The sequence below is a fragment of the Oryzias melastigma genome, linkage group LG8 (genome assembly GCF_002922805.2).
Source record: "Oryzias melastigma strain HK-1 linkage group LG8, ASM292280v2, whole genome shotgun sequence".
Taxonomy (NCBI): Eukaryota; Metazoa; Chordata; class Actinopteri; order Beloniformes; family Adrianichthyidae; genus Oryzias; species Oryzias melastigma.
Window position 1 is genome coordinate 3,554,815 of NC_050519.1, and position 12,307 is coordinate 3,567,121.

The 12,307-nt window shown below is 42.1% G+C and overlaps 1 protein-coding gene across 2 annotated transcripts in view; it reads right to left on the reverse strand.

Annotated features, from left to right (window-relative positions):
* Window positions 1-12,016, reverse strand: part of setd1a (SET domain containing 1A, histone lysine methyltransferase) — a 30,720-nt gene extending 18,704 nt beyond the window's left edge. The window contains exons 1-9 of one of the 2 annotated variants that reach the window (XM_024271889.2): window positions 11,578-12,016; window positions 10,306-10,450; window positions 10,115-10,213; window positions 9,636-9,906; window positions 9,025-9,155; window positions 5,918-6,174; window positions 4,083-5,733; window positions 1,221-2,201; window positions 733-900 (exon numbers count right to left, since the gene is read on the reverse strand). In XM_024271889.2, the coding sequence (XP_024127657.1) occupies window positions 733-900; window positions 1,221-2,201; window positions 4,083-5,733; window positions 5,918-6,174; window positions 9,025-9,155; window positions 9,636-9,906; window positions 10,115-10,213; window positions 10,306-10,443 (3,696 nt within the window). In that variant the 5' untranslated portion in view covers window positions 10,444-10,450; window positions 11,578-12,016. Of the gene's footprint in view, window positions 1-732; window positions 901-1,220; window positions 2,202-4,082; window positions 5,734-5,917; window positions 6,175-9,024; window positions 9,156-9,635; window positions 9,907-10,114; window positions 10,214-10,305; window positions 10,451-11,479; window positions 11,557-11,577 lie in introns of those variants that run through there. The other variant, XM_024271890.2, reaches the window with a different exon arrangement.
* Window positions 12,017-12,307: the final 291 nt, after the last annotated feature.

Here is a 12,307-nt window from a genome sequence, read left to right on the forward strand (position 1 = left end):
TAACATTATGGTGTTAACTAATTTGTCAATATGTACTCCTTCACATTAAAAAAGGGAAGCGAGTTTATAATGCTGATCATCACTATTGGTTAAATAAAGCATCATGTGACCTCTTATCGCTTGTTCATGATGGCGCAGAACTATGTGTACAGAAGCCTGCGCTGTCATACAGAACATTTGGGCCGTGTGACCGGAACTTCTTTTTTAGGTGTTGTTTCTCACTTTTTAATCCACTCCCAGCAGCCAATCAGATTTGAGTATTCACCCAGACGATGGTATAACATGTTTTACACTTTGCTTTAAAAAAAAAATGTTTGTTTCTATATTAGACAAGTATGACAATCTTTTATTTTGACACTGCCAAAAGACTGGATGCATTTTATTTTGAAAGAAAGCTACATTATTGTGAAAAATAGGAGCTATACCACAAAATTGTATTGCAAGGTGCAAAGCTAACGATTAAAGGATGATTATGGACTTCAACACTAGCAGAAAGTGGTACTGATGGAAACAAAACATAGATTTAATGTACATTTATTCTAATTTAGAGTTAATGCCGTTTTTGTTGTCTCTTATGCTAATATCAAAAGAATTTACAGAATAAACCACTTTAGACGACCAGTTCATTTGACCGTGTGTTAGATTTATATCTTAAAAATGTTCATTATTTACTACATGTATGTACTGCACTGAAGAACTGTACTCTATACAGGTTAGGACTGGAGCTTTTACCTTAAAGGAAGGTAAACGTAAGGCTCCTCTGAGAGAAAAGCCCTCCACTCCTCCACTCTTCGCCCAGTCCACCAGAGACGTGAGGGGTTCCCGAGGACGACTGACTTTCTCCTCCTTTTTCTCATCATCCCTTAAGGCAGAAACTCCTCTCACCATTGTCTGGAAAGGCTAAAACAAAAACAAAAGCAAATTATTTATTTTGAAGCAAGGAAAACTGCTCCTTATGTCAGACAAATTCCTGTGGTCCTGTTCAACTTTTGAAAGATTCTTTTAGCTTTTATATCTCGTCAAACAGACACTATATATCTGGTATTTGTTGCCGGATGGCAAAGAAACACAAATAAGCAGTTAATATGATTAAAAAAAAGTTTTTTTCTGAATTAAAAATAGTTTCCTTAATTGTTGATTTTTTATGCCCCAAACCGACCCAGAAACATGTGGGATTTTGTCCTTGCGGCGGTTTCTGCGTGCTGGGATTGAACCCTCACCTTGGCCTTGGTCTCCTTCCTTTCCCACCACTCATCAAACGTGGCGAAAGCCACGTTCTCCACCATCTTGCGGTTCAGGTCTCTCTGCATGATGTTCTTCATTTCCTGGATCAGAGTGGCCAGGACCATCTGCACGGTGGCTTCGTGTGGATTCTCAGCCAACAGAGCGATCTCCTCCCCAGGAGCCCTAAATCCATCTCCTTCTCCTGGTAGAATAGAGCCATAGCCGGGTGGGGGCATGTAGGACGCAAAGGGCGGCGGTAAGACGTGTGGCGGCCAGCCGGTGTGCGGTGGGGGTATGCTGTGATGGCCGGGGGGCGGTATCTGGGAGGTTTGCGGGTCGGGGTAGGGATAGGACATGGGGGGGGGCATGTATCGATGGTCCTGGTCGTAGTGAGCACCGCCCCCGCTGCCCTCTTGGTCCATGTAGGGGTGATGAGGCGGCGGCATGGAGTGGAGATGGTAGGACGAGTAGTCGGCGGTGGCGCCCTCGCCCGGGCCCGGCGTCCCGTTAGCCGCAGACATGCGTAGCTGGTGCAGGCGACTGAGCATGTGGGTCTGCATTTGGAAGGACATGGGGGTGCCCCCGCTGTACTGGTTCATGAGCTCCATGGAGGAGGCGTAGTCATAAATGTGGGGAGGCATTTGGGGGGGGTACTCGGGGTGCAGCTCCATGTGGGGGAGAGGAGGAATGCCGGGCGGAGGAGGGGGCTGAAGGGAGTAACCGGGCGGCGGAGGGGGCGGTAAATGAGGGGGGTAGGATGGTACTGGGGGGTGCAGTGAAGTGCCAAAGTGCTGGGAGGAGTCAGAAATGGCTGGCGGCGGGGACGAGGGGTCCGACTGTGGTAATGCAGCTTGAGAGGAGGAAGGGGAGGAGCCTGAGGCGACTGACGGCTGGTGGGTCACCACGGTGGTTATGGGAGTCGTTTCATCCTCTTCCTCCGAGATCTCCATGTCTTCTCCAGAAGAACGAGGAGAAGCCTGGGGGGGGCAATGAAAAGTCAGACAGGAAAAGTATAAGATCTACAAAGAAAAGAGAAATTCAGATCATAAAGCGAAGAAAACCTGTCCAAAATGAGATCCATGCCAAAAACATGATTCTAATATTTTACACTCAAGAATAAAGTTTTATTATTTGTGTTTTTTTTTTTTTTTAAAGCCAGAGTAAAATTTATAATCTTGACAGCAAAGAATAAACAAACACAAATTCTATAGATTCAGATTTGAAACATTCTCAAGAAAATCTTATTTATTGATCAGAATAAAACATTCGTGTGATTTTTAATCAAAATAAACTCATTTTTCATTACATCAAGTAACAGTAAAGAAATGTGATTTCAGCTACCATGAATACAGAGGTCCCTCATTTATCTCAGCCAGCGATAAGTGAAATCCACAAAGAAGAAATCTGTTTATTTTTACAGTTATAGATATTTTAAACCCCTCACTCCACACTTGATACACTTTTCTCTGACAAACAAACACTTTCACACTTTTAAGTCTTAAACTCTAAGTTTAACTTTCATAGAAAATAAATCCAGTTTTATAGAATGAACTTATGGATGCTTTTTTCATTCATAATTAAAGTGATATTCACTTCTCAAGTTGCAATTTGACCATGCATTTACAATTCAATATGAATAGTTTCATGGTTTTAAAAATGCAGTAAAAAATTAATTACATTTTTTAAATTAAATGGTTTTTGGCACCATAGTTCAAAAGAAAATTTATTCTCACAATAAAAAAATGACATTTCAATTTCTTGTTTGTTTTAAATTCATTTTCAAGTAATTTAAATGTATGGCTTTTTTAATTTGCTATAAAATTTGTGTCAAAATTCAAAAGTAATTGCAACCCCTGCAGTGTAATCCATTTTCATTTACAGCTTTTTCTGACCCATAATTCAAACTGAGAATACAACGGCCGAATCAGAATTCTTCCCTACCCCTCAGATTGTAAGGGCGTTAGGCCAAAATAGTTTTTTAAGTGGTAATCCTCACAGCGGAGGGTTTCAGAGGCCTCGAGGGTAATTTACGTCCTGCTATGCTGCAGAGGAGAAACACTTTTCTTCACAAGGATGAGCTCTCATGCAAAGAAGTTTACATTTAAATGTAAGTAATGACTATTTGTTTTAAAATGACTTTTTAAAAGTTATAAAAGTTATATTTTTTTGCATTTTCTAAGCGCTGGAAGCTACAAACTACCGCACATGACCGGCAACTCTTGATGATGTCATCAAGTGGGACCGTTGTCTGAATTTGAAGACACTATTCTTCCATAACTCTCCGTTTGGACCATTAATTGTAGGGGAAGAATTCAGATTATGGGAAAGAGTTAGATTTATCAGGGGGCGGGGTCCAATCTGCCTCAATTTTCTAAGCCCCGCCCCCATGTCCTTTCGGTAGAAAAAAGTAAAAATATATAAAGCTTGTCCTATCAGCTGACCACATTCCACATCAATCTGAAAAGTCAAATGTATTTTTAAATTGCAAATTGAAATTTCAATCGAGATTTGAATTTCACTTCAATTATGGGAGAAAAAAACTTTCATATTTCTGCTTGTAATAGAAGTTTTATGTAAATGAGGTGAGCTTAACTCATTCTGTACAGGAGATACGGCACAGAGGAGATTGATTAACGATGTTTCTGGGGCCAATCAGGACCCAGAACACAATGTGCTATAAAAACAACAATAAAGCCTGAAAAATTGCACTTAAAAAAAAATGGACAAAACAGCCTGATTATAAAACCATGTTATCGTGAGGGAACACTGTACAGTAAACAGGAAGAAGAGGGGGGATTGGGGCAGTTAAAAATGAGACGTTTTACAATAAAATAGAGATCAAAGAGTGCTGATCGTACCTGACTTTCCCCGTTAAAAGGCGGAGTAAGCGCTCCCGTCCTGCTCGATGCATCTGCAGAAACAGCCTGAGAAGACTCCTCCTGTGAAGCTCCAGAGACGACAACCTGGGGTTGAGGTTCCTCTGGAGGAGGTGGGACGTGGGGGGAATGTGAGGAGGAGGAAGGAAGCGCGGGTTCTGCAGGTACAGGTGGACTTTTCCTGCCCTCTCCTCCTTTTCCCCTTTTCCGTCCCCTGTGACCATCTCGCTCCCTCTCCCCTTTCTTCCGATGGTCTCTCTCCCCGTTGTCTGCCTGGCGCTCCTGCTCGTCTGCATCGCGTTGCCCGCCTCGTCTCCCTCCTCCACTCCCACTTCGGCCCTTTTGCTTCACCTCCTTCCTGTCTTCCTCCTCCTCCTCGTCAGAAGCGAGGAAGGAGAATTTGGCCTTCTGTTCTTTCAGGAGCATCTCAATTCGAGAGTCCAGGCTGCTGCTGTGATAGACGAACGGCAAACTTTCGTTTGTGGAGTCTGGCTCTGGGGAGGAGGAGTCTCGGTGCGGCGGCGGGGAATTGGACGAAGAAGAAAGGTGATGAGGAAGTGATGTTGAAGAGGGAGAGTTGGAGGAGGATGCCACGGAGGGCTGGGTCGGGGAGGAGGGCGGGGGCGTCTTTGGCGGGGCCGGTGGAGTGCTGGGACGGCGCTTGGGCTTCGTCCACGTGTCTCCGCGGACGGGGCTGTCCTGATTGAAGTCTAGCGTTCCGAGAGTCTCGGCTACGGCCGCAGCGATAACCGATGCAGGTGGGAGTGGAGGTGGTGGCGGCGGTGGAGGCGGCAGAGCACTGTGATGGGCAGGATGGTCAGCACCAGCAGGCGGCAGAGACACTCGCTCTGAAGCGTTGGCGCCTCCTGGACGAGTGGCGGCGTCCGAGCCCTGAGGAGGGGCGGAGGCCGGTTCTTTGGAGGCGTATGCAGAGTAGGATGACGGAGGAGGAGACATGCTGTTAGAGGAAGAGCGGTATGAGTTTGAGCTGTATCTGGGGTCCGAGTTATTGGGGTAGTCGGCATCTCGATCTCTGTCCCGGTCTCTGTCCCGGTCGTGGCTGCTTCTCCGGCGGCTGCTGCTTCCGTGGTGGTTGTGAGTGTGGTGGTGATTCCGGTGCCGCTGGTGGTTGTGTTCGCCCGAGCGGGACCCCTGGCTGTCGCGGCGGTACGCCCTCTCATCCCTGCGCTCCGAGTGGTGGGAGTGATGGGCGTGGTACTTGGAGGAGGAGTTCGCGTCCTGCTGGTGGTGGTAAGACGACCTTCTGGAACCGATCCCCGCCGCCCCGTACCTCCCCGCCGAGTCTCTTTCCCGCTCCCTGTCCGACATTGGGGGCGGGTCAAACTGGTTGGACATGGGAGGCGGAGGCATGGAGGAGTGGTGGGCCATGTGTGGACCTGGTCCTCCGACACCGGTGAAGGGAGGGTAGCACGGCGGCTCGTTGGGGCGGAACGATGTGGGATGGGGGTAAACGGGGCGACCACGGTGATACACTGACGGATCCTGTAAGTCGTCAGGGTAGCGGGATACTTTGTAACCCCCAACAGTGGATGAAACTGCAGAAGAGGAGGAAGGTATCATATCCTGGTGAGGGTATCCGCTGCTCACATTGCTTGTGCTGTAACTCGAATGCCTGCAACAAGGAGAAAAGAAAAAAACAAGCTGATATTTAGATTTATCAATCAATCAATCAACAGGATGATCATTTAAAAATCTGATAAAGCTTCTATAAACTATGACGCATTATTGCATCTTTACTCAATTTATCCAGCACATAACAGTCAAACGAAAACAAAATTATAAAATCAACTGTTAACCTGGTGCTGGTGAAGCCCGAGTCTTGTGAGAAAGGTGTCCCGGACCTGGAGCTGTACGGTGTGCCCCCGCCGCCCTGAGACGACGCAGAGGAACTTGGGGTGAACTGGCCCACTAAGGAGGAGGGAGTGGTTTCCATTCGCGGCTCACTGTAGCCGGTGTCATTAGAGCAGGGTGTGACGCCTCCTGATGTGAGAGCCTGGACTCCCGCGGCCAAAGCCACCAGCTCGCTGGACAGCCGACGCCTCATCTCTGACGGCTGTGAAGAAGAAGGAAAAGTGTCTTATTTACGTTGCACTTACAAATTTTATTTGAATGTCAGAAGAGCAAAATAAATATTCATCCCCTACACAGGATGTATTTTATTTAATGAAAGAACAAATCAAAGAAATTGAAGCACTTTTTCCCCAAAATGGAGCTGCAACATTTGAATAAAACATCTATTCTGACTGACGCTATACGAAGAAACTCAAGTTACTGGTTTAGATCAATGGCCTATTATCTTTTTCAGGCAATGGACAGGTTTAATGTCAGACAAGATTTTCACTAACTGGCTGTAGAGCCCTTGAACTTTCAAGGATAAAGTTTCTATTCAACCTCTGATTCAAACACTAGTTGTACATCAGATTTCATGTAAGAATCATTAAATGCATTAAAGGTTTGACCGAAAACTGCCCAAATGAAAGCTAAAAAAAACATTGGCACCAACTTTAAGTTGCAATGGACACATTTAAAAGAAAAACATTAACTGAAACAGCTATTTTCTAACTATTTTAATAAATATAAATCCATGTTTAAACAACATCATCAGGCAGATGCTGAATATTATCCATTATTATTATTATTCAGGTGTGTGGTGAAAACGTTTGCAATAAATCCATATTTGGAGTAAAATCTCCAGGTTTTTGCCAATAAATGCAGTTTTCTTTTATTTTGAAGTCAAAGGTTCTTCTTCTGTTTCCTCTCTGGATCTTTTCTGCCAAAAATAACATTTCCAAATACGTTGTTTTCTTTGTTAACTGCTAGCTTGGGGGTTTTATAGCGGTCGATGCAGCTGCTTTAAGGAATAAAAGGATGAATTCGAGCAAATTGACATGAATCAGATGTGGGGGAGAATCCAGGAGTTTTTCAAAATAAAATATCCTTTAGAATCAGATGATAAATAGAAACGAATAAAATGTAGGTCATGTTCTTTTTCTCTGCGGCCCACGGTTCTAGATCATTTCTTTGACAGTCACATAACTGGACAAGGTTTAAAACACTCAAGAAACCAGAGATGATTAATTGTAAATATATCAGTAGCAGTTTAGAAGCAAAACTCTAAATGCACTTTGTTTATATAAAAGGTTTTTAACTCTGAGCTCCAAGCAATTTAATTTCAACTTTGACAATTAAGGTGTTACCTTCCAGTGACAAAGCCAAGCTGTCAGTACACTAAATAGAACCTGCCTTGTTGCAATAAAGTGGTGCGGCACTGTTTGTCAAGCTCATTTTGATTTAAAATAAACGATAATAAAAAAGAGTCAACTTTGTACAGTTCTCTTGGAAAGTAGCACTTCACTATAATTCCCATAAAAAGTAAATTTAAGTTGCTCCACAGATGTAAACCTTAGACTCTGCCCACGAAACTCAGTATATAACTTACACAAAGCGTCCCTAATAACAATGTGCACATACAGTCCAGTAAAAGCTGTGGTTTGAATGGATGAGGCTCTTCAGTCTTTGCAAATGACTCTTGAACATCAAAAGTGGGCAACAGCTCCATAAACTTTTTCAAAACATCACCACAGTTATTTTCTTCACAATTTCAGTCAGAGGTTTCCCATCCAGGTAAGATCCACTTTCTCAAACACAGATACTCTAGTTTTCAGACTCACAGCAGAGGGTCATCACCTCCAGAGTAAACAGAAAATGTAGTTTCAACAGATTTACAACAACAGGTATGTCGACAGCTCAGTTTTTAGGACAATTCCTTGTAATAAACTGAAGTTTGTTGTTTTAAAAACTTGGCAGTTCTCTGAGCTCATACCGGGGTAATGGCCTGACCACATGTCATTGTGCAATGATGTGTACTCAACCCCGTCCTCCATTCACCATTAACACAAACCTTCTCCTGCATTCACCAACACTATTGTCATTTCAGCAGATTAAACAACTGCAGAATCTGTTTGAAAACAGCAGTACAGGTATCAAAAATTCAGAAATGATTTCCTTAAACACAACCAGGAAGTGATGATGGATTTTGGCGTGCAGCTCTCTGTCTTCAGCCTCACCTGGACTCCACATCTTGTGTCAGAAGGAGAAAGGCCAACAGAAAATCTGTTCACCCACTTCCATTGATAAATAATAGAGAACATCCTGACCAACAAATCCACTTCCTCCAGCATCATGGAGGAGAACATCAAGGACCTGAAGCAAAGGTTGGGGGCAGCAGAGAACATTTCTGCCACTCCCCTCTTGAAGATGTTCACACAGTCAAACTAAAACAGCCAACATTATCTCAAAAGCGTAAACATATCCATTAGTTTTCTTAACCATTTTCTGCCCAAGGACTCTTCAACACGTTCAGGCAAGGTGGGAATCGAACCTGTGAGTTTTTCTTACTTTAACATTTTTTTACCTTCTTAATTGTTTTTATTGCTTGGAGATTTTGTTTGACTTTGGTCATAAACTATAACTAGCAATGCTACTATTTTACTCCAAAAAGTCTATCATATAAAATGTAGTAAGTCGTGTTTGGATCAATGAGGAGGGAAAATAATGAACAAAAACTGCATTTTGAATCTGCTTAATAAAATTCTGAAATGAATAAGCCTATTTAACTCCCAAATTAAGACAATTCTTAGCCTAAATTCACCTAATTTTGCATTTATTTCATCAAAGTCGGCGGTTTCTTTGAGTGTTTTGCATCATCTTTAGACACGACATTAATAATATGTACTAAAGATTGTCGTTTTGTGATCCACACAGTCCAGACGCCATTTCAACACCCGAACTTCCACGGCTGAACACTGAATGCGTATGAAATATTAACACAAATTAAAAACACAAAGCCATCTCAACGCTCATCAATAAAATAACCAGTTAAACATTCATGATGTAACAGTACCGTGTCAGGCTGGGGCTGAGTCGGGGGCTGAGGCTGAACCTTGTCTGTTAAAGCCTTCCCTCCCAGGGGAACAGTCTGGGGAGTGTAAGACCCGTTTACTATCAGGTCGTAATACTTCTGCCTCTGCTGACCTGCAAGACAACAATAATGATCATTAGAAACTCCTTACATGTTTATGCTCCACTTGTTAGCAATCATTTCTTATCAAAGGCAATTTAACATTTAAGTTAAGAGTTCAAATGTGGAACAAAGTACAGAATGTTTGCTTTTGTGGTGTATTTGCTTTAGTGAAGTTACAGCATGCTCAAACATGTATATTTTCATAATCAATTGCTTCAGTCCATCTTTTTAAGTGATTTGTACCTTTTACTATTTTGGTGTTTTGGAAATAAAAATGGGAAAAAAATTGACTTTTTGATTAAATGTTCAAAATTAAACAATACTCCAAATTCATATGTCCGAAATATAAAAAGATGCACAAAAAAATATATAATGTCCACACTTTAAATGTAGTTCCAATAAAGATTTCATCAACAGCATGGTCAAGAATCTCTGTACTAATCTCATTCACCTTAGAGATCGCATGTCTCAGAAAAGGAGTTTAAGCTTACCTTTAATATCCAGCTGAACATGAATGATGGTACCCATCACTGAAGTATTGTGCAGGTGCTTGACTGTGTCTTTTGCTCCTCTAGTGCTGGTGAACAGAACCCTGGCCAGGCCCAAATGCTTCCTGGTCTTTGGATGAAACAATATTTCCATCTCCTCCACCTCACCAAACTTGGAACACATTTCTGCCAAAAAGGGCTCCTTGATGTTATCATTAAGTCTGGCGAAGGTCACCTCCTTGAGGGGTATGGGGCCCACAAAAAATTCATCAAGCTGTGATAAAAGACAAAAAACAAGGAGAACAATCTTGTAATTATAAATTTCTAGCTTAATATATATTAGCTAATACGCTACTAAAATACAACTTTACTAAAAAATTCAACCTTTTTCTTTATAACCTGCTGCTGCTGACGACCACTAACACATTTATTAACCATATTTTAAACTGTTCTGAGGAATACTGTGGTAAAGCTATGTTTACCTTAAATTTCGGCACAGGTAGAGAGAGTTCTGAATATCTGGACCATAGCCTTCGCGGTCTAGGGTCTCGCAGATCTCCCACTGGTGGAAATCCAGAATCCTGCACAAAAATTTACATATTTTGTTTTTATTACAAACTACCCTGTGAAAGAAATAAACACTGTAAATAGCAGCAACACAAATTTAACTTACTGGCACGCTGAAATGAACTCCATCATATCTGTAGATTTTCTGTGTGACCCGTCGGATGGCTGGGTCCTGAACGAGTTTGTAGCTTTTCCACTGCAAACTGACAGCTTTTTGTGATTCTGTCCCACTGTCTGGATCCATCCTACTACTGAAAGACAACAACAACAAAAAACAGACATTACAATGTTAGAATTGATCTAAATGTATGTTTGCCTTCACAGGTTGTCAACTGCAGTGAAAAAGTAGTTGGCAATGCTGCAAAAAGTCTTGTTTGGGTGAATAAGATACCTCAAATTATAGCAACAAATTATAGCAATTAAACTTAGAATAAATGTCCAATTGACCTGTTAGAAATTAAATCAAACTGATCAAAAGCCAAATATATTGCAGAATAAGTAACACTGAGTTCGAGTCATCAGCTCTTTGTGCAAAAAACAGAGGGAAAAATGTAAACAGAATTAAATGCGTCATGACTAGTAACCACACCAAAACTTCATTAAACTGATTTATGGTAACCTTAAAAGAATAACCACAAACTAACATTTTTGTTAGCACATTTTGAATAATGTTTTCACGCCACTTGAGCTGCTGCAAACTGTCACAACAATGATCAATCCTACGTCACACTTCAGTTAAGCTAACAATCTGATGGCTAACATAAGCTAACTTGTAGCAACAAAATATACAAAGAAAACGTTTTTAAGTACCCGGACAGATTTCAGATAAAATGCATTTAGTTCGCGTTGTTAAATACTCCACAAAAAAATCACGTTGGCTGCACTAAAGTTATATAACGCGATGTGAAGTTGGTTTTGTTGTGCCGTCTCGTATTAGCCGAAGCAAATGGGCTAGTGCTACCGCTGGCAGATGCTAACTAGCAGGATATGGGTAATAGTTTACGCTTTATTTAGCTGACCTTCCAACCCTGTACCTTGTATTTTTTACCAATAACATGCACGGTGCATGTTGCCGTCTTAGCCCACAGTGAACTATTCCTTTCCCGAATCAAAATGTACTGCTCGTAAACCTACTGCCAGCATATACGAAGGTGGCGAACCGCTGCTAGCTATGTCGAGGCCCGGGAGCCGAACAAGAAAAACACTGGGTCCTTAACGGAGACGCAACGGCTCCAATTCGGAATTAAGAAAAATCTGTCCAGACAAAACGATACTGCTACCATTCCGATATCACGTCAAGACGGAGGGACGTCTCCTTGAGCGACGAATGCGTTGTACTTTCTTATATTGTTGAGAGAGCGACCACCGCCAAACCAACCTGAAAGCCTCGCCTGTTCTCCATCGGTGTATGCCAATGCAGAGGCAGCTACTGCTAAGCACTTTCTTCACTTCAGAAAAATAAACAAATTACTATGGCCCTGTAATATGTCAAATAAAAACTGAACACAAAATAGCACAATATTAGTGAACAATGTGCGATAATTTTCTAAAGTAAAAACAACACTAACATTACATTTTTGATCGAATCTGCTGATAATATTCTTCTTCTTCTGTGGTTTATGGCGGTTGGCTCACAGCTTTAAGGTACATTTCCGCCACCTACTGGTATGGAGTGTGGGTCAGAATGTCAATCCACTAAATCTCTTATATTTTATTAATTACACTTGCCTGCTTCAAAAAATAAATTCAAAAATGATAACTACTGGTGTTGCTCAAAATTTCTGTTATTTCCCATTTCATTCCTTTCTCTTCAATACGTCCCTTCATCAACTGTCTCTGAACAGAGGATTTCCCACAAACCATCACTGAGTGTTTCCAGTGCAACACAAAAATCCAATTTACCGGTAGCATGTTTCCCAATCTTAAATACATCATAATTTAATTGAGTGTGACCAAACCTAAGTCTAGACACAATTTTACTCTCCAGTCTATTTCGTCCAACATACCCTATCTTTCCAACAGCCCTCTGGATCCTGTAATACCACCTTCCTTTAGTATCACCCTCCCATCTCTTTTGCCATTTGTCAAAGATGTTTCCCTTCACTCTT